The sequence below is a fragment of the Camponotus floridanus genome, unplaced genomic scaffold, assembly GCF_003227725.1.
Source record: "Camponotus floridanus strain SB8 unplaced genomic scaffold, Cflo_v7.5 scaffold37, whole genome shotgun sequence".
Lineage (NCBI taxonomy): Eukaryota > Metazoa > Arthropoda > Insecta > Hymenoptera > Formicidae > Camponotus > Camponotus floridanus.
In genome coordinates, this window is record NW_020229514.1 from 580,742 (window position 1) to 607,975 (window position 27,234).

Here is a 27,234-nt window from a genome sequence, read left to right on the forward strand (position 1 = left end):
TGACTTTCAAGTTTATCTATTTCAAATTCTGTCTCGACTCTAAAAATATGCAAATATATGTTTATGTATAGAGATATATCTTAAAATATCTAATTCTCTGTCTAAATGTTTCGTGTCTTTATGTAAAGATTAACTAAATTGATGAATATTAAAAAACTAGGTATCAAGATTCGTTATTTATTTTAATTGAGAATCTCATCTTAAAGACATAAAAATGTAAATCTCTCTCTTCCTCTCTAATCGAGAAAATTTTCTAATTATAAAGGAACTCTAAATATATTCAATGACATGTCTATAAAATAATGTACAACGCATACTTTAATCTCTCTGTTAAAGTTCTTTCAAAACATTATTATCTTTAGTTTTTCTAAAAAATCAATTTAATAGCACAGATATCTTATCTTTAGTATCGGATGATACAAATATTTCTTTGAAATCACGTCAAATCAAGTGCGAAGCACACCTATTTGATAAGTCTCGTGTGCGCGAAAGTAAAGTACTAAACTGACTAAAGAATTATAGAATATTATTACCACCAAAATCATTCAACGAAAACGCTCGAAATATTATTGTAGCGTACGTGCTTTTTTAAATAGAGGCGCGGCCTTGACCGCTACAGCGACGCCGAAAGCGCGCGACCTTCAGTTCGATTCGAGCTACCCTCACGGTCGGACGTGTTAACGTGACGTGTCGCGCATTCGTCGCGAGTCGAGTGATAGACGTGCGGGTAAGACGTGTGTGATATCAAAATCGATCGATTCAACGATCGGAACAATGTGCGAGCATCGCGGACTGTGATAAAAGTGTGAAACTTCCAAATTCGTACGATCGCTGCGTCGTAAAATGTCGATCCAACGCGGAGACGTGAAAATTGCGCAGTCGCGACAGGTCGTTTGTCGTTGAATCAAGTTTTTTCCGGGCAAAATTGTAAGCTCATCGCGAGTGAAAAGTGCGTATCGATATTATGTGCGTCGCAATAAGTGATAATCTGCAAAGATACATCGAGAATTTTCAAAACGAAGCTCGGGATAATTCCAGGAAAAAGACTAGGTTAAGAATACGAAGTGAACTTTGCCGAGAATTTCGATTCGGGAGCGAAGGTTGAAAATATCGCTCGATTATTCGCGATATATGACTTAAAGTAAAGCATGTAAACGTCAGTGTATATTAATTAAATTTCCGAGATTAAATATCGTCTGCAAGTGAGCAATAATAGTCGTGTAATATCGTGTAATATTGTGTAATATCGGGAGTTGAAAAGTGTCACGTTTACGCGGACTCCTTTTCAAATATGTCGGTCGCATGCGCGTTTAATCTTCGCAAAATATGTCGGTAATATTATCAAGAATTTGCCGAAACGTACTCGATAAATTCGTCGTCGAGTATATTTTTTTCCGACTAAATAATACAAGTGTATATCGCGTCGCGAGTGCTGTGTGTGAATGGAATGTGAATTGTGAATGAGAGACTCGACGAGGATAAACATCTGGGTCGTCGCGGCTGGATTTTCCCCCTCCTTCCCAGTTCCAGGAACTAGGCGAGCAAAAGGTAAACAAAATTTCTTGGAATCGAAACGTTATCTCTTCCTCACGATTTTCCACGTATTTAACATAAAATAAATTTGGTAACACCATTCATCTTTACTTTTTAAAGTAAATGGATTATTATCGCGTACATTGATTTAATAGATATATCGAAATTTTTTTTATCTATACTTCTATATATTTCTTAATATTTAATTAAAATATTTTTAAGATAAATTTAATTAAAATACTTTTTTTTCTCACAAATATGAAAATTTACTAATTTGACAGTGAACTTATCGTGAGGAAGAGATCAAAACAGTTATATATATTATATTTAAAATGTAAGAGAAAATAATTTATATATATATTCTTTTCTTCTTGCTTTTCAAATAATATCAGAAAAGAATTTATTAAATAATGAGTAAAAGAAATATATATCGCTATAGATAAATGCCGTATATAATCGTAATTAAAAAACAAATATGCAAATATATAAGAATAATTTTTGTTTGCTTGTAATTTTTCTCAATTGTTTAATTTTTATCTTTGGCAAAAATTAAATATTATAATTAAAAAAATAAATATTAAATTAATAAATTATATATTTATATATTTATACTCTAATTTTATTACAGCAATTATAGTGAAATAAATATTGAAATATTTCTCATTTATGCTAATTCCATTAGACAGTTAAAGGAATACTGGATAAAAATGGGATAAAAAAATAATGTTTGACGCAGTGTTTATTATTATTTATTTTTATCATATTATTTATATACGGCATGTTTATTATTATTGTTTATATATTCTTTTTATCTGTTAATTTATAATGATGATAAAACGAATTAAAGAGTTGACTTAAAGTTGATTATACACTGAGGAAAAAATTTTTTTGAATCAAATAAATTTGTTTTCTTGAAACTTTTGCTCTAAATGGAAGGAATTGTTTATTTCATTTAAGCAAAAGCATTTAATTTTAATTAAATATACATGTTATATTACGTACATTATTTTCATTTGTATATTTTTTATATTTAAATACTATTTTCGTAAAATATATACTATAATTTATTAAATTAAATATATTTTTTAAAATTAAAAAATTTAAAATTTTTGGGAATAAAAAATGCATTTTAATAAATATTTTGTAAAATTAAAATATAAAAATATTTAATTAAAAATTATATTTTTTTAAGCATATATATTTTTTTAAACATATGTAAATAAATACTTAACTTAAGCAAACAGACGTTTTGAATACAAGTAAATACGTGATTAGTACCCACCGAATAAATAGCTTTCTTGAGTTAATTAAAATTTTTTTATTTCAAGATAACTTTTTCCTCAGTGTATGTAAAAATTTTGTTCGTTCGGAAAAAATTAATTTCTCTTACATTCTTGTTATATAATTCATGGAATATATTGTGCGTATTGAGATTTTTTAATTGGAGTACATACATTTCGATGTCATAATATAAGTCTTGTACTAGCACTAAACGATGAATTAAATAAGACTGCTACATCGATTTTAATACCGCGTGATTAATCACATATTCGTTTTGCAACGAGCACAAATCGATGAACATATATTTTTTGGTATAAATTTTAATACGATTACATATGTAACGCTCGCGTGATTAATCACTTATTCGTTTTGCAACGAGCACATCGATGTGACATATCTTTCGATAAAATTTTAATACGATTACGTCTACCTATACGTTTGTATAAATCTGTGCGTTAAGTACAAAATACGTTACAACTTTTACGTAAAGCAGGATATAGTCTCTATACAAGTTCGACTTGATCGAATATTTAGCGAACCAACACTCGTTAATCTTTGGCAGCTCTAGTTTGTCTTTCCTTTCGCCTTGAAAGATAACATACGTGATCAAGAGAGGGAATTATCTTAACTTAACAAATTTCATTAAAAGCGCGGAAATCATTTTTTTTTATTTTGCTTAAATTTTAATTTATCATCAAGTAATTGAACGGAGATAAATTTTATAATTTAAAAAATCGTCGCAATTTCGAATATAAATCCGTGATCGAAAAGTTTCAATCTCGAGTATTTTACGCTTCGTGTAATATGTAAATATAATATATCGATAAACTTGTCAAGAATTGAACGAAATATGTACAGACCTCTCGGGCTATAAACTTTATATCATGAGTATATCCTGAGGAAATATAATCTACGCTCCTCAAACGTCTATAATACTGTTTCGTTTCTTTTCTACGTCCGCGGAATCCAAATCGTTGCCGAGGCTGCCGACTCGGCCTCTCAATCCGACACCACCGCCGACTTGACCGGTCGCTTTGAGCTTCTCTTGCATCTGCGCCAGGATATCTTGCATCCTTCGTATCTGCGAATCGCGAACGTGAGTCGATAGCGAGATAGCGCGAGTAGATACATACATAAGGAAATATTTTGTAAAAATTAAATTGCAAACGCACGATCATCCTAAATTCTAACACTCTTACCTCCTCGTCCTTTTGTAAAAGAAGTCTGTCGGTGTCGGATATACTGTTCTCGAAATGCGGTCCGGAATCTCTCTTTAGTTTACTATAAAAAGAAAGAAAAAAAACCTCGATTATTCATCCTCGATTATGAAAGGGATATTATAAACTATCTATCAAATGCAATCGAAGCGTAATATAGAAGGGATATCGTGCACTTTTTTACTAGAAAATATCAATTTCACAACATTGTTCAATTTTCGTTAGAAGGATTAGTACAAAATTAATTTCCGATTTAATTACCATACGACATCAAAATCATCGCAGACTATTAAATAACTAATAGTTGAAAATTATTGCGGATGCTTTAATAATCATGCAAAGCGTACGGGATGTTCGAAAGCACATCGAACTCTCTTTGAAGAGAGCCAACCTATTCCATTAATTATTTATGTTTTATATTTTAATGTCAAAAATATTTGCAATGCTAAATTAATCTTTGAAAGTAATTATTTTTAATTACATTACTTGGGAAGTATCCCGTACGCATTGCGAACGCGCGATACGCGTTCGTTTTTATATACCTACTGAAAAATGCAATATTTATTTACATGCGTAAATACCTCCGTTCCCGAATCGCTTGCTGTGAAATTTGAGAAATACATTGGGCCCGAAAATTCTCGTAGTGAACGTCCTGCGTGACGTCCTTTAGATCCTGCATATGCGTCGATATTAGCATGGTCCTTAGTTTGACGAAGTCACTGTGCTTCGGGTTCTCGACTATGATCAATCAGAATCGAGACGTTAAAGATCGAGCATAGGAAGGCGAAAGCCAGAGAAGCACTTAATGCATTCAACCCCTTCAGCTTTCGAATATGCTAATTGAGTTGTCGCTGATTGAATATATATTCGTCGAAAGGTTTAAGCTTCAGAAGCTCTTTTGCCAATTACGACTTTAATTCCTAACTGTTTTCATTTCGGCTTCGTTTCCTACTTGACAATTCGATCGAGAAGCTGGGTATTCTTCTAATAAGAGACATCGAGCACATTAAAAATCTCTGTGTTCTGAATCGGCGATTCTTTTGAAGCTATTGCACCAAAGTGCACTTTCGATTCTTTCGCAAACACTGCTCATTAGCGAGGATTTATTTTATAATGATAATTACATTGTGTCTTTCGACGATTGAACAAATTTTCGTTGCAAACGTGAGACGTTAATTTATTTTCGAAACAATATAATGCAGCGACGTGAAAAAATTGATTTTTCAAAATTATATTATACTTACCCTCGCAATGGGTGGAACGAGTACAATCGAAAAATATTAATTTTACGTAGAATATAAAAGTTCACCTTCCACTACGCCCCACGGATATTGTCGACCGCGGACTTTTCTCCCAGCAACTTCCAAGACCGTCGAGCTTCCGACAATCGCGAACGGTATACAGGCTTTTAACTCTTTATCTTGCTGCTTGAATTCTTCGTCCTCGTCGCTGTCGCAATCCGGGAATTGATATATCTATGTGCGAAAAGTTATTTATATATCGTACACACAAACCGTGTAGGATTTTATACTGGGGATATTATAAAATTTACGTCATTAAAAATTAATAATCAAAATATTAAAGTTGAAATTTTGTAACGTTACCTGAATCTCGTGCTCCTCGATATCTGCCAAAATGCGTTCTTTCAACTTTTTCACCTCGTGAGTGGTTAAAGTATCCGCTTTCGCTATCACGGGAACGACGTTAACTTTTCGATGTAAACGCCTTAATACCTCGAGATCAATTTGCCTAAGACTGCAAAGAGATAAACTCGGGATTAAAGTAAGAAAATTGAACTCGTATTATATTAAAATTTCATTAATTGCTATCGTGCGAGATAATTATTTTTCAATACGTAGTATAAATTAGAAATGTCGAGTTGAAATGTTTGAATGTTATCACATACCCGTGACCATATGGCGGTATAAAATACAGACAACAGTGTACTCTGTTATCTTGAATATTTTTTCTATTTAATCCACTTTCATCCGTAAAATATTGGCGAAATTGTTCGTCTATGTAAGCCGAACACGCTTTCCACGTGTCCTCGCAATTTACCGCATCCCCGAATCCTTGAACAGTATTATTACTTGTAACATATTTTACAGAAAATCGATATATCGTTAATATTTATAAAATTGCAATTTACAAAATTATTTTTTACTTGTATATAAAATTATTTTCTTTTATTTATAAAATTCCTTAAACAGTATCCTTGCAATATATTTTAAAGAAAATCGATATATCGCGCGTATATTTATAAAATTGTATTTTATAAAATTAATATCGTTATTTTTACAAAATTATTTTTTATTTGCGTACAAAATTATTCTTTATTTATAATATTAAATCAATGTCTGTTATTGACATATAGAGACGATGTATATTTAATTTGTTTAGTCTGATCGTACGAAAAAAGGAAAAAAAATATGTTACATCTAAAAATATATAATAAAAATATATTTTTCTCACCTGGCGTATCTACGATCGTTAAACGGAGCCGAACGCCGCGCTCTTCTATATCCATTGTCTTTTTCTCGATAGAGGTAGTCTTAGCCACGCGCTCTGAAAGAGTATACGATGAATATTTATCGATTTCTCGTCGAGATCGGGACGAGCAGTTTGCCAACGATGCAAGCTGATCAAATATTTTTCGCGTGTCAATAACTCGTGGAGAGCGTGCGGAAGATACATATCGGAGAGGGCGACCGTCTGCGGGTTGACGTTTACGCCCCCATAATTACCGATTCCGATTATATCGTCGAACATAACGCTCGATCGAAGAGATTGATCGATGACGAGACAATGATTTTTTTGTCTTATCGATAATTTTCCGCATATGTTTACGAGTAGATTGCGAAAAATAAATTACACGCACCTGCCGCATCCGGAATTCGTCGGTCTTTGTATAGATCTCCGAGAAACAGACTGTTTATGAGCGTCGACTTGCCGAGGCCGGTCTCACCCAACACCATCAGGGTGAACTCGAAGCCTCTCTTCACCGATTTTCGGTGCACTTGCTCCGGTAGCGTCGCGAAGCCGATATAATCCCTGTCTTACTGAGCGAAACAAAAGATGATTAATATCGCAACGTCAATATTCCATCGCCAATTAAATCTCGCGATAGAAATATTAAACACTCAAAGAATCAATCGCGTTTTGCGGGATTCAAATTCGTGGAGGGATATAAAACTCGCAAGAGCGTAGCCCCGTAAAGTCACGTATATCGAGGTTGCATTTCGTCCGATGTCAATAAATATCGCGTCTCACCCCTGCATAATTTACATCACGACGAGCAGAGCCAGCCGGCTTCTCGACATCGACTCGAGGAGAGGAACGATTTCGCGTCTATCGAGATCAAACTACCGAGATTAAACTAAGATAAAAACACCTCTTTTTTTCTCTCCGCTTTTCTCTCAATAAAACGTTTACGTACCACCGGACATAATGGCAGCATCTAAGGACGCTTCGATGCGACGACCATAAGCATAAACGTCGACCAAACGCACTAAGGCCGAGGGCGGCTCGTGAATGCCTCGGTTCGTCCGGTCGACTTGCGCTGGCGCACTGTCGACCGGCCGATCAATAGTCGGTCGTGCTCTCCTACGAATGCACTTCTCTCGTCGGGCTGTGCACGCCGAGGGAGAGGTTATAAGCCCGAGCCGGGCGTGTATGGCGCGTGCGGAATAAATAGCAACATTATCAGCGAGCCCGCTGTTTCACTAACGGTTGTAACAGACGGAAGAACGGAAATGACACCGCTTGACGCGGCGGCCCTGATTATGTGCGCTGATCATACGCATAGCAAGTAACACGGCACTCGTGAAAAAATTATTATTACCGCGTGGTCCTTCGGAAATAGAATAATAAAATATTGGGATATAGAGGTATCGAAATAAATCGAGCTCTTTGATGAAATTTGATCGAAATTCTTACATTACCTTTAGTAATGTTTTTTTTTCATCATCTTTTAATTGCGGTGAAGAAAATATAAATATATTTATATATGAAATAAATATGCGTTTATTTACATTGATGCTAAGTAAATTTTATAATTTGCCATGTTGACATTTAGTGCAATTTTAGTATTTCGTGAGAATGCGATAAATTTTCGAATTTTCCGGATTTGTGTCAACAATCGCCCATGATTATTCGTAATGATCTGCAAAAGCGCTTGACAACGTGAAATTTATTACATTTGTACGTTTTCTCTGACTTTAATCTCGATTAATTAATAATTGTCAATTATTTACCCGTAGCGATAATGAATTATTCGAGTATTTAAATGATGTGGCTGTTCTTGATGCGACATGGACGGAATTTAATAAAAAAATAATTTATTGCAAAACAACAAATCAATATTTAAAAAAAGGTAAAAAATTCGTTGGTTTGGACATTCCCAAGAGAGTCCATTCGTTGGGATTCGTCAGTTTTTATCTTTATTTTTATATACGACATTACATCGTTAACGTCGTCTTTGAAGTCTCAGAAAATTGGTGATCTCTGATGAATGTTTTCCGGAACGATATCCAGAATATAATTCTTGCCGCGATTTTCCGTCTTTATCTTGATAGCGTGTTGGTTCTCCTCGCTCACGAGCACGCACGAGAAGGACGTCAGCATATTGACGAAGAGCTCATAGCTCAGAATGTCCAGCTTCCTGACTTCCTCGCCCTGAACGTTGCGGCGTACAGAAAGTGAGGAACGATTCCGCGGCCGCGTTACGTTTTTCTCGCTGACGTGGATGACACTCGGAGCTTTGTCCGTGTCTCACGTTTTAGCGATACCGGTCTTCCTCACGGTCGAGCTGACGGCCTTCACAATGATCTGTACGCTGTTCAACAGCTGCGTGAGATCGCCGGTCGCTGTCGGCACCTTGCGCTGCTCCGCTAACACGAATCTCATGAGCGTCATGCAATCCGAGTCTATTATGTCTTTTGATGTCATCGCGTGCGGTCGAAATAAAGTGGCGAAGAAGCCGGTGAGAGGAGCTGGGTTGCCGGGTTCGGCTCGACTCAACCGAGATTGAAATCGGCGCTACCGAGACATCGCGTTATATAAGACAGGGACTATGATTAAACCGACGACACGTTATCGCGAGAGTGAAAGCAGCGACATTAGTAATCGAGTTTGTCGGCCTCAACGTCGGTTTCCCTCTGTCGACAAGATACGCGTGCTCGTTGAAGATGACAGTTTTCAAAGTGCATTATTAATTAGATCTAAATAATCGCTTCGTTTGTCAAAAATAATTTATATTATATAGTTTCAGAAATTATCGTACGATCAAGTGCAAATGTACAGACATTTGTGTGCGTGTATTACAGGTATTGCGAAAATTAAAACATGATAGAATTTATTTCTGAATTAATTCGCGAAATCAATTATCGTATTGGAAAAATATGTTATCATTGATGTTCGCGATTCATGTTTGATTCGCTGCTACATAAATGTTATTTTATTAATTCTCTGATGCAAACGCGATGAATTATATATTTTTGATAAATTTAAACGTAATCACGCGCGTCGATTAATTATACATTGGCGTGATAAGGTATTTAAAAAAAGTTAAGTCTCTTGAAAAAGCCGATAATCACGTGGAGTGCGCGATCAATGACGCAGTTAATACGCGAATTTAGCTTGGTAGTTATTTCGCTTTTACTGAGATTCTCACTCCTCGCGTTTTATTTTATTCGCCTCGCTTTTTCCGCGAATTATTTTTTCGGAACACGTATTATCTCTGTAACGTATTCGGTTTTGCGCGATATGCGCGACGTTGCAAGCGAAAAGGGAATATATAAAGAAAATATTGTAGGGTGACACGTGCTGCACGCAGCAGTATTATTACGCGGCTATACATCACACACGGGAACTAATTAGCATTCTAAGATTTGTTTCAGCGATTATGCCTTACCTTCCTGCGTTATAAATATGGGGACTAGCGGTATAACAATTTTTGTAAAAATAATTTCCTCTTTCCTCGTATCGCCAGATAAGAAGATTTTGAACTTGTGTACTGCACGGATTTTATTAGATTGTCGATTTATTTGAAAACGCTATTACGAATTCCAATTGAAATTAATTTCCGAATTAATTAATTCGCGATAGATCGGGCCGGAACTTTGTTGCGAGTGCTGTTATTCTGTCGTGCAGTATAATTAAACTAAATGACATATGACGAAATTAGTCGTAACGATGTTAGATGGATCGATCGAACCGCGTACGCGGTAAACATGTAACGGCAATTTGTGGCTCTTGTGACCACTGTACGTTTTATGCAAATTCATTCATCTTCTTTCTGTATCAATGACTTTATTTAATTTGCATGCAATATTACATCAACGTTTAATGAAATAAGCAACCTTATGGATATTAATTTGCGCACCGTGCATGGTGACGTGAATTTATACCATTGACATCTGAATAGATAGAGATTTTTGAAAGGAGTAACTGATAAATGCGGTAAGGCGGAAATACATGAACTTTGGATAATTCCGTTAACATTCGACTATATTCGGCATAATTTGATGATACAACGATTCCATTGAAATCACCGATCCTCAGTCAAATCTTCGCAGAAATGTTTAAAGAACGTTTATTTAAAGAAAATCTCTAAATAATTATATATATATATATATATATATATATATATATATATATATATTGAATAGCAGGTGGAAGGCATTTTCTTTGTTGTTTCGAAAAATTAAACAAATGTGAGAAATAAAAATGTGCAAAAAATTATATTTATATTATTATATTACTTTATTTATACTGTTTTATTTTTAAAATTTTTATAATAATAAAATTATATATATAAAGTAATATATAAATAAAAATATAAAAATAATATGAAAATATAGTAATATTAAATAATATATAAAATATGCATATATACATATATGTATATACATGTTATGTATATATATGTATAAATAAAGGTATACATACATGTATATACATGTTATTTATATATATGTATAAATAAATGTATACATACATACATACATATATATATATATATATATATATATATATGTATGTATGTATACATGTATTTATTTATTAAATATATATATATATATATATATATATATATTTATATTGAATATACATATTAAATATACGTATTAAATATTAAGTAACATAATAAATATAATAATAATATGACATTAGTCACACACAGTTTCGTACAATATATGTGAGCTGAACTTTGATGTCAATGATTGGAATCGAATTATTAATCGATCATTATCGGGAATAACCGAATTCACCCGAGATTCATAGAGTCCCTCTTATCACGAATATCAAAGCTCCCCTCGTCTTAATCGATAGCTAAGCTGCTCCGACTATTTAGTCAGATGTCAATGGTTTATGCACTTACTCTTCCACGTGCTTGTTAAAAATTTGTAACTTTGGTGTCATAATTGTCATAAAATGTCACATTTTTTGTCTTCGTTCGGGAAGTTAAAATGGTAAGAATCGTAATAGAAGAGAGGAAGGATGTTGATGGTGTCCTCTCCATCTCGATTGGCTTCTTTGAGATAAACGCTTGTAAAGTACAGTAATTGTAGCAACGTTTTCGGTACCGGCGTCCGTAATTATTTTAAAAAATGTTGCACGAAATGACGATGGATATTCTGATTGCGTTTCATGAAGCCCGTGGATCGATCGCCGGGAGACTTTTACAAGATCCTGAATTGCATCGGCGACGCAATCCTATTTGAAAATTGGCTATCAAGTTGGAGCGATCCGTGATGCCATTCGATCCAGAAAGTTCGTATAACCTAGATAAAATAAATACATTTTTAATACGTTTATTCTGCTGTTTGTGGTGAATACGACTGGCAAGGATGAGACCATTTTCTCTCGTCGTTTTTCCACTTGAGAACTATATTGAGAATCAGAGATTCAATTGAAAAGTATGATTCCGAAACTCGCAATACTCCCAAAGAGTGTGGTTCTTCATTTTTGCGTCTAAATTACTTTATGAAAAATCAGTTAAATTCACGTGTAAAATTGGCATTTCGTATATTAATAATTATTAATAATTAAAATATTTGAATACATATAATACGTTTATATGTATGAGAAAAATTGATAATTGTTATTTGAAAAAATATATAAATTAAAAAAATATTTTCAAAAAATTAAATAACTTGTCAAAGATAAACGGGGATGAAAATGATTAATTCTGTCAGAATTCACACCGTGTCATGTCGTCAAACTATCGGACCGAGTTACGTAATCATTCTTTTGGGTTTTTTACGAGAAGAGCAAGGACGCCCAACGGGAATCCGAATATTTATTAAATCCGAGAATTTATATCTAAACGCGACAACGTTATGCCATGCACAGTCACGCATAATCCGGTGCTCCAAGAGATATTATGTAAGCACGTTACTTGTTTTTGTTATTATCTTAGCGTACAATGTATTTTTGCGCTCGCGCTCGTTTAAACATCTTAACTTATTAAGGATCTGCGTTTAACGTGTATGAATAAAATATACGTGTATGAATAATAAATCGTTGAGAAGAAAAAGGAGAGCATGTATGCACGACGTATGAATGGCTGCAAAACAAACGGATAAAAATCGATTTTTCGTGCTAAAGCCATTTAAAGAATGTTATATGTTTATATTCGCGTTGTTCGTTTGTACGTGAAAGTAATGTGGAAGAAGAATAACAGAATAACAGAATATTCGATATTCATAATAGCTCCCTCGACAAATTTTAAATAGTATAGAAAATCATGCGTCTAGAGATGGTAAACATCATTCTCTCTGATTTAAAAATGCAAAAGTAAAAATGTCTAGAAAAAATATATAGAAATAATATATAGAAATATATAGAAGCGTAAATAAATTGATTAGTAATAAAATGATGAATTTGCTAATTGATTAATAATTATGCTACATGAAACTTTATTTCAGTCGAGATTTACGTATATTACAGGACTCTATCGAAACGTTTCAACTTTGACCGTAAAGATTTGAATGGTAATTTTACTTTTGTTCGGCGTCGTTATCTTCTTAATGAAAGACGCGTTATTGCGAATAGAAATTCGGTTATCGCGATTCGATTGACTGAATCTTGGGCGGCAGGGGGGGGGCAATCAGACATGACGAAAATTTACAAACTTTTATGAGCAATATCTCGAGTTGCATCATGGCAAATCGTTGGATCAAACAGCTGCCAGAACCGAATCCGACAGGCATGAATTCATAGGAATGCGCCTGCTTGGCTGATGGAAAATCCGTGTCGTCCCGTAACCATCTCTCGGGAATATATTTGTGTGGTTGCAGAAACTGCTTAGGCTCGGTCGGGATTACTGAATGACAGGCGACGACATCAAACTGACGATATATAAAAAAGGAAAAGATATTTTCATAGCACAAGTGTCAAGTAGCATTACTAAATTTTTTCATCATAAAGCTATCTTCAACTTTAAATATTCCAACAAAAATGTACAAATAGAAATAATAATGAAAAAAATTATAAACTTTATAATTAATAATTAGAAAAAGCAAAAAAGAGAATTAACACGTACTCCTGCTGGTATTTTGTATCCTCCTATGCAAACATCCGTGTACATGTTTTTGATATTGTTGACGGTAATAGGAAACATTCGGAGAGTCTCCTTGATGCAGGCCTTGGTATATCTCATTCGATTTAATATTTCGTACGTAATGGGCGTTGTTGTATCCGGTAACGCGGACAATAGTTCTACGAATAATATGTTTTGTTTGTGCGGATTACTCGCGATATAATATAGCATGGCGCCAGCTACGTTACCAATCTGTAATTGATTGCTACTTAATCCTACGCTATTATATAAGTAGCATATTGTATAACATATTTTATTAACATTCTACTTAAAAAATCCCGATACAATTGATGAACTTTTCTAGCTTTAAATTGAAAAACAGTTGCACGTTTCTTGATACATTTTACAAAATATTCTAGCTCTAATAAAACGTAAAAAATATGAATTCTCAATTATATGATCAGCAGTTTTATATTTGTTACATAATAAAATTGAAAAAAATCTTTTTCATTTAAAATCGATTTCAATTTTATTACGATACATTTTTTCGGCGTAAGAATCGTTTTGGAGAGCTCGAGTTACAATCAATTCAATCGTTAATGACTGTCGGAAGTTAGATTCTCGCTTGCTCTCTCACCGTATCAATACCAGACATCAGAATTTCGAGCGCCATTATGTGAGCCGTTAGTTTGTCCAGACGTAAAAGTTTCTCCAGGATACTACGATCATGTAGATTCGTGTCGTCGTCTCGCGTTGTTTCGCGAAGCTTCGCTTCAGCTTGATCGATGTATTTAATAGCTATTCTAAAAGAGATCGTAAATGAAAATGTGTGAATTCTAGAAGAACACGTTACCATTTGGAGTTTGCACTTTAAAACTTGTTGCCAATGTGCAGAAGGGATTATGTGTAAACATTAAGTGCGCAAATACTAGTGGAATATCATGGAGCATTTATTTTACAAGAAGCAATTAACGTGAGATAATACACAGTATATTATCGGCAATAGATTGTTACAATTATGATAGAAAATTACCGGAGAAATATGTCGAAAATTACGTAATGAAAAGTCAAGTTCTCGACTAATACGCTAAGGGATACGAGTTTCAATATTTACCTATTAACTGTATCTACCACGCGAAACCACTTCATGAAATTCTGCGTATTGTATTTCTTCCATAAAGACGGTAGAATGTTCATGCGATACATAACATCGGATAAGTCGTGCATGCAATTAATCATTATTTGCGGTTCCGAGTTGCCGGCGAGGATAGACTCTAAACATCCTAGTCGGCAATCCAACGCGATTGAACATGTTGCTGTTAATTATACAAAAAGTGATTTATTAAAATAGAGAATGATTTTTAACTTTTAATTATTCTTATTATGCCGTTTAAAAATACGTATCACGATTTAATTCAATTTGTAAGATCGCGTATTAAATTGAGAGAGAATGCGAATTATTTTATTTATTCTGTTGTTACACAAACGAATTATTATGTATATATTACATTCTCTCGCGGGTGAAAAAATATATCGTAATCAAATTAAAATCAATTTTAAATGAAAGGTTTTCATCAATTTCCTTTTTTTATATTCATAAAAAATCTGGTTCATTCGCACACATGTACACTTACACTCTAAACTCCACTTATACAATTCGTCTCTAAAATCTTCTGGCATTTCCCAGGTCATACGTCGCAGCTGTCGCAGCTGTTGCATCTTCTGCATGAATTCGTCGGTTATATCGTTGATCTGCGTAATGTGCGTTTTGATTATTTGCGGTTCCAACATATACGAATCATCTTTTGAACGAAAGTCGCGCCATATTGTGCCTTGGCTGAAAATAATAGATTTTTTACAGTAGAAATGGACCGAGATAATATATTGTACGCAATTTACGTAGATCTTTGTGTGTTAGACCTTCGTGGCTATTTGTACTCGCTGGACTATCGATCGTGCAAAATACAGATAGGAGAGACTAATAAAATAGATGGGAAGCGAAGGATGAGAGAGGATGATTAGGATTATGATAAAAACGAGGATCTTTTGCTTTGATGACTTGTATTTCCCGTATTTTGACGAAGTTCCATAACATTTTTGTAACATTTATGTTCGATTTTTTTATCACACGTCGAATATACATCGAGAGTCCCTGTATTTATCTGTACTATATAATCGAAATAATTAATTTAATATTTCAACACAACTTCCAGAATTGGCCACATCAGATAAGTTTTGTTGAAATGAAATCTTGAGTAAAGATATTATCTCTCGAAAGTTGAGAAGCTTGTTTCGCGAAATTAATTATTTTAGATTTTTCAGTATTGTGGGAATAGACTGCGAGAATAAATGCAAATCTATTAAAATTATAGAACATTTTTTTATACGTAGAATATCATTCACATATATCTGCTCTCTCATTTATAATCGTTTTTATTATAGATAAATTTATTTGAGGATTTTAGAATGCATTTTCACTAAATAATATATTAAAAATCCATATATTTTCAGTAATCATTATTTTTAGTTTGGACTTTTTTGAATCTTTATTATAATTATCCATAAATTGTATATAAATATTTTTTCCGAATTATGAGAGAAGATAAACAATGATATATAGAAAACGCAAATTTTTGTTTAATAATTTTATTTCTCTTAAGACGTGTTGTACTGACCTTGCGAGAAGCAGATCGTTTTGTTTGGAGCGTAAATGAGCGAGAGCGTAAATGTTCTCTTCATTTGTGCAATAATAACGCAGACTTTCAATGCTAATTCGCGTCGACCACATGCTTTCCATCCGATACATCTTTTCGCATAGTTCCGATGAGAATAATAAGATGTATGCTTGACCATTCCTTAGGCCGTCTAATTTGACGATATCTCCGTAACGATCACGTAGCTCCCGCAATTGCGCATTCGTATTTCCTGCCATATCGTATGTACCATATTCGCCTATCGTTTTTTACATGCATTAATGAATTAAGAAAATAGGAGAATAGATTGTATTTAAACAATCAACATATCCGTTTACTTACGTGCAGAATTATATTTTATTTTACTTTGCTTAAATCTAATATTTAATTCAGAATAGAAAAAAATAAACTGTAACGATAAAGAATTTTTCGAACTTGCGACGAGAGGAAAGATCTCTTACCTATGTGTGGTACGAATCTAATCCAATTGCCAAACAAGAACGTTGCACGCGGACCGGGAATATTCTCAGTCGGCAGCGCTTGTTCCAGCAGATCATTTTCCTTCTTTGTTTTATCATGTCCACCATAAGCCGATTTTACGTAACGTTGTACTCTCGATAACAAACCTGAGTCATTAATTTTGCAAATGAAAGATCTAGCTAAATACATCATGCTTCGTTGAATATCTCTTAATTTTCGTCCTGCAAAATATTCATAGTATTTGTTGCTAACTGGGCAATCTTGTAAGATTATCAATGCAACGCTTTCAATATGTATACGGTTACATTTGTCGTCATTTGCTCAGCAAGAGATGTATGAAACTATGTCGCCCGGTAAATACATCTCGGAATATTAATTTAGACTAGTGGAAAAATATCACGCTGAACTAGGTAATTTAAGTTTGAAGATTTTTGTAGAATGCATGAAGATAATTTTAGCAAGAATTGATTAATATATAAACGATTGATTTATTGCAGAGATTTATTTATTATATATTGACTACATGATTAATGTATAATAAAAGAAGAGAATCAAAATATGATGGTTTGACATTGTTAGGTCAACTTGACATCGATAAGTTTTTTTGTAAAAGGATTCTCAGATTCTATAAAAGCGTGGATAATATGGATGTGCGTGAAATTTATTACAAAATATATTCACTGCGTTATACAATGAACGAAATTAATTTCAAATTTCACGTTTATTTCGATTTATTCGTAACCATATGTGAAAAATCGGAATTGAAATACAGAATTGAAAACATTTGCGTGATATATTATGTACTCGTATAAAATTGAAACAAAACGCATTTGAAATCCAGCGCAATCTTTTACTAAAATCCTTTCAATCCGTGTATCTTCTTTCTGTAAATTGGACGATCTTCCACGCGTCCTTCGCGATGGAAATCTCTTTTACATCGAACTAGAATTGGTTTGCGATTTTTTATAGTAAATATAAATGTATGACGTTTATATAATAAAAATATAATATACGAAGAAATATTCGCGCAATGTAATTTTTTATTACCGCTAGTGTTTATACTCTGTAGAATCAAAATTTTCATAAATGCGATGTTACGATGACAGATGCAATGTTGTACTCAATTAAATACAATAGTTAACATAAATTTTGCGAGGAAAATACGCGCCGGCTTTGTATGATTAAGTAACCAGTAACGTGCTTGCTCGATATAATTGACCGAATTGCAAACGTAGAATTCTCCGGATTTCCTCATTTAATACCATGCGGAAATGCAACGATAAGTACGATCGATGCATACAGACGAATAACGCGAATTACTTACCGCGATTGCAATAAATGCACTGAAGATTTTTTATATTGATAGAATAATGTTACTAATAGCACTAGCTCGGCACGACTCATCGATCCTATATGGTATTGGTCCTGTATATATATAAACAATAAGAAACGGGCAAATTCGTTAAATTTCTATTCGCTGTTTACATCTATAAGACTCTCGAAGCTTTCAAATGAGAGGAAGAAAAATAAAGAGAGAGAGTGATAGAGATGGAGAGAATTTCTAAAAACCTTTTTTACAACATGAAAAAAATACAAAAGAAATTAGATAAAAATTATAATAAACACAACTATCCTTAACCAAAGCACAAAATTTCAAACGCTGTCATATAATTAGGTTTGAAATCTTAACTGACGTGAGAAAGAAGGAAGAAAACATATTTTTTTGCCTATAGATTTGTGATTAAACTTGACATGACTAGTTTAGATTAAAAATTGTAGAAGATATAAAAATTCATCACTGAAAATGAAAAAGATGCTTCTTAGTAATATCGAGATAGATTTTTTTCTCTTTTTTTATTAGTAGACAATAAGAATAAATAATTGATTTATTGTACGTTGATACAATAAAAGATAAGGAATAACGTCATAAATACTAAACATTTCCGTTATATCTTACATTTGTAACGGATATTAATTTTTAATACTAATGGAAATGTCGTGGAAGATAAATGTATTGGCGTGTCTTCTCTTTTCGAAAGATTATCGCGTGCATTTATAGAAGAAATAATGCCGAGTTTATTTTTTAGCATTCGAATTTATTCATTTTTCACAGATATAATTATGTTATGTGTAATTTATTTTTATTTATATTAGAATTTGTAATAATATTGAACTAAACGGATGAAGAAATTAGTCGTAACAATGAAATAAATTGAATCGTGCCTAATTAAATGGCAATTAAGGTCCTTGTATACGCAGTGATTATATATTTTACATCGCAAATTATATTTTCTTCTCTAATAAAGATTTTATTCAATTGTTAAAATGATATCACATACACACAGCGAATATTTAATAATAAAATAAAACAGCATTTATTAAATATTTTTTCCCTTATTATTTTAATATTACTGTAACACGTATAATATTGCAATATATCTTTCCCAGAATAATTTAAAATAAAATAAATATACAAATATTAATATTTAGTAAAATAAATTTCAGTATGTAACATTTATGACTTTATATCGCTCATATTTTTGTACCAAACACGAGCATTTATACTCGTTTTACCACGAGTTTTCCAAAAAGAATAGCGTCATACAACCCCTTCAGCTTTCGAATATGCTAATTGAATTGTCGTTGATTGAATATATATTCGTCGAAAGGTTTAAGCTTCAGAGGCTCTTTTACCAATTACGATTTTAATTCCTAACTGCTTTCATTCTGGCTTCGTTTCCTACTTGACAATTCGATCGAGAAGCTGGTATTCTTCTAATAAGAGACATCGAGCACATTAAAAATCTCTGTGTTCTGAATCGGCGATTCTTTTGAAGCTATTGCACCAAAGTGCACTTTCGATTCTCTCGCAAACACTGCTCATTAGCGAGGATTTATTTTATAATGATAATTACATTGTGTCTTTCGACGATTGAACAAATTTTCGTTGCAAACGTGAGACGTTAATTTATTTTCGAAAAAATATAATGCAGCGACGTGAAAAAATTGATTTTCCAAAATTATATTATACTTACCCTCGCAGTGGGTGGAATGACTACAATCAAAAAATATTAATTTTACGTAGAATATAAAAGTACACCTTCCATTACGTCTTACGGATATTGTCGACCGCGAACTTTTCTCCCAGCAATTTACAAGACCGTTGAGTTTCCGACAATCGCGAACGGTACAGGCTCTCTTTATCCTGCTGCTTGAATTCTTCGTCCTCGTCGCTGTCGCAATCCGGAAATTGATGTACATATTTATATGCGAAAAAAAAAAAAAAAAAAAATATATATATATATATATATTGTACAAACAAATCGTATAGGATTATACTGGAAATAAAATTTACGTCATTTAAAATTAATAATCGAAATATTACAGCTGAAATTTTGCTACGTTACCTGAATCTCGTGCTCCACGATATCTGCCAAAATGCGTTCTTTCAACTTTTTCACCTCGTGAGTAGTTCAAGTATCCGCTTTTGCTATCACGCGAAAGACGTCAATTTTTTTATGTAAACGCCTCAATACCTTGAGATCAATTTGCCTGAGGCTGTAAAGAGATAAACTCGGGATTAGAGTAAGAAAATTGAATTCGTGTTATATTAAAATTTCATTAATTGCTATCGTGCGAGATAATTATTTTTTAATACGTAATATAAATTAGAAACGTCGAGTTGAATGTTACCACATATCCGTGACCATATGGTGGTATAAAGTACAGATAACAGTGTACTCTGTTATCTTGAATATTTTTCCTATTTAATCCATTTTTGTCCGTAAAATGATGGTGAAATTGTTCGTCTATGTAAGCCGAACACGCTTTCCACGTGTCTTCGCAATTTACCGCATCGCCGAATCTTTGAACAGTATTATTACTTGTAACATATTTTACAGAAAATCGATATGTCGCGAATATTTATAATATTGCAATCTATAAAATTATTTTTACTAAACTATTTTTTACTTGTATATAAAATTATTTTCTTTTATTTAGAAAATTCTTTAAACAATATCCTTGCAATATATTTTACAAAAAATCGATATATCGCGTATATATTTATAAAATTGTATTTTATAAAATTAATATCGTTATTTTTACAAAATTATTTTTTATTTACGTATAAAATTATGCTTTATTTATAAAAGTAAATTAATGTGTGTTATCGACATATAGACATATTGTATATGTAATATTTGTTCAATCTGATCGTACGAAAAAAGGAAAAAATATATATTCTTCTCACCTGGCGTGTCCACAATCGTTAAACGGAGCCGAATGCCGCGCTCTTCTGTATCCATTGTCTTTTTCTCAATAGAGGTGGGCTTAGCCGCGCGCTCTGAAAGAGTGTATGATGAATATTTATCGACTTCTCCTCGAGATCGAGACGAGCGGTTTGCCAACGATGCAAGCTGATCAAATATTTTTCGCGTGTCAATAACTCGTGGAGAGCGTGCGGAAAATACATATCAGAGAGGGCGACCGTCTGCGGGTTGTTTACGCCTCCATAATTACCGATTCCGATTACATCGTCGAACATAACGCTCGATCGAAGAGATTGATCGATGACGAGACAATGGTTTTTCGTCTCACCGATAATTTTCCGCGTAAATTTACGAGTAGATTGTCAAGAATAAATTACACGCACCTGTCGCATCTGGAATTCGTCGGTCTTTGTATAGATCTCCGAGAAACAGACTGTTTATGAGCGTCGACTTGCCGAGACCGGTCTCATCCAACATCATCAGGGTGAACTCGAAGCTCCTCTTCACCGATTTTCGGTGCACTTGCTCCGGTAGCGTCGCAAAGCCGATATAATCCCTGTCTTACTGAGCGAAACAAAAGATGATTAATATCACAACGTCAATATTCCGTCGCCAATTAAATCTCGCGATAGAAATATTAAACTCTCAAAGAATCAATAGCGTTTTGCGAGATTCAAATTCGTCGAAGGATATAAAACTCGCAAGAGCGTAGCCCCGTAAAGTCACGTATATCGAGGTTGCAATTTCGTCCGGTGTCAATAAATACCGCGTCTCACCCCCTGCATAATTTACATCACGACGAGCAGAACGAGCCAGCTTCTCGACATCGACTCGAGGAGAGGAACGATTTCGCGTCTATCGAGATCAAACTACCGAGATTAAACCAAGATAAAAACGCCCCTTTTTTTCTCTCCGCTTTTCTCTCAATAAAACGTTTACGTACCACCGGACATAATGGCATCTAAGGACGCTTCGATGCGACGACCATAAGCATAAACGTCGACCAAACGCACTAAGGCCGAGGGCGGCTCGTGAATGCCTCGGTTCGTCCGGTCGACTTGCGCTGGCGCACTGTCGACCGGCCGATCAATAGTCGGTCGTTCTCTCCTACGAATGCATTTCTCTCGCCGGGCTGTGCACGCCGAGGGAGAGGTTATAAGCCCGAGCCGGGTGTGTATGGCGCGTGCGGAATAAATAGCAACATTATCAGCGAGCCCGCTGTTTCACTAACGGTTGTAACAGACGGAAGAACGGAAATGACACCGCTTGACGCGGCGGCCCTGATTATGTGCGCCGCTCGCACGCATGGCAAGTAACACGGCACTCGTGAAAAAATTATTATTACCGCGTGGTCCTTCGGAGATAGAATAATAAAATATTGGGATATAGAGGTATCGAAATAAATCGAGCTCTTTGATGAAATTTGATCGAAATTCTTACATTACCTTTAGTAATGTTTTTTTTTCATCATCTTTTAATTGCGGTGCTTCCAAGAAAATATAATAAATACATTTATATATGTAATAGATATACGTTTATTTACATTGATGCTAAATAAATTTTATAATTTGCCATGTTGACATTTAGTGCAATTTTAGCATTTCGCGAGAATGCGATAAATTTTCGAATTTTCCGGATTTGTGTCAACAATCGCCCGTGATTATTCGTAATGACCTGCAAAAGCGCTTGACAACGTGAAATTTATTACATTTGTGCGTTTTCTCTGACTTTAATCTCGATTAATTAATAATTATCAATTATTTACCCGTAGTGATAATGAATTACTCGAGTATTTAAATGATGTGGCTGTTCTTGATGCGACATGGACGGAATTTAATAAAAAAATAAGTTTATTGCGAAACAAATCAATATTTAAAAAAAGGTACAAAATTCGTTAGTTTAAACATTCCCAGGGAGATTCCATTCGTTGAGATCCATCTTCATCAGTTTTTATTTTTTATATACGCCATTACGTCGTTAACGTCGTCTTTGGAGCCTAAGAAAATTGGCGATCTCTGATGAATGTTCTCCGGAACGATATCCAGAATATCAATCTTGCCGTTTGTCGCCAGACCACCTGCTTCCTTGATTATGAAAGCCATCGGTACGCATTCGTATAAAAGTCGCAGCTGAAATTACAAAATTACATTAGCATCAATTATATAATAATTATCGCGGCTGTTTAATTTGTTAAACGTATCTGAGCGCAGAGGTGAAGAGAGTATATTTAAAATATGTGATAATATGCGTGTGCACACGATGGCAAACGCGGAAAAGTTAATTATTGATAAACATGTTCCCTTTTAAATTACATGACGCCAATATATCGATAAAAAGTTAGATTCGCGTGTTTACCAGAATGGATAATGCGTAAAGTCCGATAATTTTTCACGTATTTACATAAAAATTGAGAGGTTACCGCTATATCGATTCGAGGTTGAAACCAGATACCGCGTCTAGATAAAATAATTTCCAAAGTCCGATACTCTCCCATACACGCTTATCGGACAGCGTAAACATCTGTTGTAAAGCGAAGCTGTTATACAACGAGCTATTTCATTACTCGAGTTGGTCGTGGTGATAAGTATATCCGTTAAACGCGGGGTCAGAGGAGTGTTTGGTAATAATCAGAGCGAAAATGAACACGAGAAAAAAATACGAGAAGCGAGATAAACGTATCGCCGAGAAGATTGCAATGCGTTGCACAATCGTTTTTCAATTCATTTTTTTTTTCTTTTTTTTTTTCGTTTTATTTCTCGGAAATATTACGAAACCTTTTTACGTTAAACTGATAACATTTGGAAATATTATCACGAGCTTACCTTGCCATTGGGATTGCTCTTGCTCGCGGGATATAGGAAAATACCGCCGTATTTAATCGTTCGATGTACATCGGCGACCATGGAACCCACGTATCTTGCACTGTAGGGTTTTCCGCTTGTGGGATATTTTTTTGATCGTATATATTCCTTAATGGACGAGTCCCATATGCTCTCATTACCTTCGTTAATACTGTAAATAATTATACGATTTTTTTTTCAATATAATCGACGACACAATCTTGTTAATATTTTGGTTTGCGAGAAAAATATAATTTTAAAATATAAATTAACACTCAAGCACGTATCTTAGATAATTTGCGCAGGGAAATTCTATTTATAATTATATGTTATGTGCAAACTAATGTTTGGAAAACAAAACACACATGTATAATGTATATACTTTAAGATATATATTAAAATTATGAATAGATTTCCATTCCTTGAATTTTGCCGGATATTGCAGATTTTAACCATTTGAATATAAATACAACGACTACATTAGTTACGTAAATTTTCGAAAATTACAGCATCTCTCCGAATGCGATTTTCGCGGAATCATCTCTATCTCTTTTCTCCCTTACCTATATATGTTCCCTCTGTCAGGCATACGTATGTTCCTTTCGGTCAGTATAAATTCCCCGATGGCCGGATCATACATGAATCCATTAACGCCGCGACCGATGGAGAGGACTATCATGGTAGCCGAGCCGTAGAGAGCGTATCCCGCCGCGATCAAGTTTCTTCCCGGTTGCAAGGTGGTTGCCTGCGACACCGCGGTATCCCCGGATTGTTCGGGTTTCTTGTAAATTCCGAAGATAGAGCCCACCGAGACGAGGCAGTCGATGTTGGACGAGCCGTCGAGCGGGTCGAAGCACACGATGTACTTGCCGCGCTTCTCCGTCTCCACCTCGATAGCGTGCTGGTTCTCCTCGCTCACGAGCACGCACGTGGCGAAGGAGGACGTCAGCATATTGATGAAGAGCTCGTTGCTCAGAACGTCCAGCTTCTTGACTTCCTCGCCCTGAACGTTCGTGTTGCCGGCGATACCGTACCTGAGCAAATCGAAATGCATCGTACGCGCTTAACAGCTGATTGCTATTCCCCAACGATCATTGTGCGGTCAATCGAATTAGTTGCGACAATCGGGTAAATGTAACGTTGGAATAGCTGTCGTACTATTTTCCAATAATGTGTGCATGTGTATGTGTGTGTTAAAAATATAATATAAATATAACTTTTTAAATTTTAAATTATAAATTTTTTTATGTAAAAAGATGTTAAATTCGAGATTTGAAAAAATATTAAATAATTTTTTTATTATTAAATTAGAAATGGTCCAAGTAATTATTAGGATAAATATCGCGAAAGAATATTGAGAGGTAAGAATTATTAGTTATATCATCGGAGAGAATTTTAATTATTACTTTCCAATCTCAACTTGAGGCTTGCTTATGCTAGTTAATCCGTGTCAGATTATTGAGAGCTTGCTTCTCGATGCAAAAGCGACCAGTTATGAAATGGTTTTATTCATGTTGACGCAGTAAGCACTATAATAAAGGGAAATCATTTATACGTTATTTATATGCAAGGCTATACAGAATTGTCACGGCATAGAGACTAATGTTTACTGGCGTGTATCGGCAGCTTGAGCATGATGGTAAATGCGCGAAATTACATGCGGCTGCCGAATACATTTGAATAAAATAGTGATGAGCGAACGTTAGCCCGAGTTGACGACACTATGGAGACTTGGCACATGCACTATGCAAGACATTAGTCGAGCCTGCTCTGCCGCGTGTTAAATTGTGTCCATCGTATCAAGTGAAAATGTAAAATATAAAATTGCACATAAAGTATAAGATAATTTAAGCATAAAAAATATAGGAAAGAAAAAGAAAGAAAATTTTATTAATTTGCAAAACGACTTCTCAAGCAAATGTTTAAAGTAATTAATTCATTAAAATCATGTATGCGTCCATAATTAATTAATTTTTTAATTTCTCTTTATTTTAATCGATTAACAAATATTGAAATATTGTCGGTTTAACAAGTCAATCTTCCGCACGTACTTAGTCACTTTTCTGTAATCGTCAACTCTAACACACATGTTCAGCTATTCTGTTGTAGCTGAATTTATATATCGGTCAGTTCTTGTGAAATTATTTCGAAATGTGAAGATTTCCAAGAATAACTGTTCAATTTATTTTCATTCCGGAAACTTTAACAGTTTTTCGACGTCTCCCCAGTGTATTCTCTAATTACTCTCGATTTCCTTTTTCAACCGCGCATCTTGATTGATAGTAGAGCTGTATAAAACTTGAACTGAATTCCTATAATTTAGAAAAGGATAACATATAATTTAAAAAAAAAATACGAAGGATATAAATTATTATTAGATTAAATTATAACAAGTATATATCTTTTAAAGTATCTTTTCTCTCTCTCTCTCTCTCTCTCTCTCTCTCTCTCTCTCTCTCTCTCTTTCTCATGTTTAATGTACGCTATAAATTAAAAAGTTCTAATTTATAAAGCAATTCTCTTGGGACGTGTACCTTGCTTTTATCTACTCGACGTACAGAAAGTGACGAACGATTCCGCGGCCGCGTTACGTTTTTCTCGCTGACGTGGACGACACTCGGAGCTTTGTCCGCGTCTACTCACATGTTAGCGATACCGGCCTTCCTCACGGCCGAGCTGACGGCCTTCACAGCGGTCTGTACGCTGTTCAACAGCTGCGTGAGATCGCCGGTCGCCGTCGGCACCTTGCGTTGCTCCGCTAACACGAATCTCGTGAGCGTCATGCAATCCGAGTCCATTATGTCTTTTGATGTCATCGCGCGCGGCCGAAATAAAGTGGCGGAGAAGCCGGTGAGAGGAAGCTAGGTTGCCGGGTTCAGTTCGGCTCAACCGAGACTGAAATCGGCGCTACCGAGACACCGCGTTATATAAGACAGGGACTATGATTAAACCGACGACACGTTATCGCGAGAGTGAAAGCAGCGACATTAGTAATCGAGTTTGCCGGCTTTAACGTCGATTTCCCCTCTGTCGACAAGATACGCGTGCTCGTTGAAGATGACAGTTCTGAAAGTGCATTATTAATTAAATCTAAATAATCGCTTCATTTGTCAAAAATAATTTATATTATATAGTTTCAGAAATTATCGTACGATCAAGTGCGAGCGATGTACGGGCATTTGTGTGCGTGTATTGCTGCAGGTATTGCGAAAATTAAAACATGATAGAATTTATTTCTGAATTAGTTCGCGAAATCAATTATCGTGTTGGAAAAATATGTTATCATTGATGTTCGCGATTCATGTTTGATTCGTTGCTACATAAATGTTATTTCATTAATTCTCTGACGCAAACGCGATGAATTATATATTTTTG

At 34.4% G+C, this 27,234-nt stretch overlaps 3 protein-coding genes and 1 pseudogene across 5 annotated transcripts; all 4 read right to left on the minus strand.

Moving 5' to 3' along the window:
• Positions 1–2,919: 2,919 nt before the first annotated feature.
• On the minus strand, positions 2,920–7,625 carry LOC105258755 (septin-2). Of its 3 annotated transcripts, none has more exons than XM_011270235.3 (9): positions 7,468–7,625; positions 6,910–7,086; positions 6,504–6,596; positions 5,938–6,103; positions 5,636–5,786; positions 5,341–5,506; positions 4,601–4,769; positions 4,014–4,095; positions 2,920–3,895 (listed from the first exon to the last, which is right to left on the minus strand). In XM_011270235.3, exons 1-9 carry the CDS (start codon positions 7,475–7,477, stop codon positions 3,734–3,736), a joined length of 1,176 nt encoding a protein of 391 aa, XP_011268537.2. In that variant the 5' UTR covers positions 7,478–7,625; the 3' UTR covers positions 2,920–3,733. The 3 variants fall into 3 exon arrangements, with proteins under 3 accessions (XP_011268537.2, XP_011268539.2, XP_011268538.2); XM_011270237.3 differs by having other exon boundaries at positions 6,910–7,090; positions 7,468–7,608; XM_011270236.3 differs by having other exon boundaries at positions 2,921–3,895; positions 4,613–4,769.
• A 3,590-nt stretch (positions 7,626–11,215) lies between these two features.
• On the minus strand, positions 11,216–18,307 carry LOC105258754 (probable cytochrome P450 49a1). Its single transcript, XM_025411048.1, has 9 exons — positions 18,073–18,307; positions 16,730–16,969; positions 16,251–16,527; positions 15,210–15,412; positions 14,690–14,891; positions 14,213–14,378; positions 13,579–13,827; positions 13,169–13,384; positions 11,216–11,815 (listed from the first exon to the last, which is right to left on the minus strand). Exons 2-9 carry the CDS (start codon positions 16,938–16,940, stop codon positions 11,714–11,716), a joined length of 1,626 nt encoding a protein of 541 aa, XP_025266833.1. The 5' UTR covers positions 16,941–16,969; positions 18,073–18,307; the 3' UTR covers positions 11,216–11,713.
• An 893-nt stretch (positions 18,308–19,200) lies between these two features.
• On the minus strand, positions 19,201–22,238 carry LOC105258753 (annotated as a pseudogene).
• Positions 22,239–22,547: 309 nt separating this feature from the next.
• On the minus strand, positions 22,548–26,769 carry LOC105258752 (fructose-1,6-bisphosphatase 1). Its single transcript, XM_011270233.3, has 4 exons — positions 26,503–26,769; positions 24,423–24,893; positions 23,842–24,031; positions 22,548–23,148 (listed from the first exon to the last, which is right to left on the minus strand). The coding sequence occupies exons 1-4, from the start codon at positions 26,673–26,675 to the stop codon at positions 22,963–22,965; spliced, it is 1,020 nt and encodes a 339-aa protein (XP_011268535.1). The 5' UTR covers positions 26,676–26,769; the 3' UTR covers positions 22,548–22,962.
• Between the last annotated feature and the right edge of the window lie 465 nt (positions 26,770–27,234).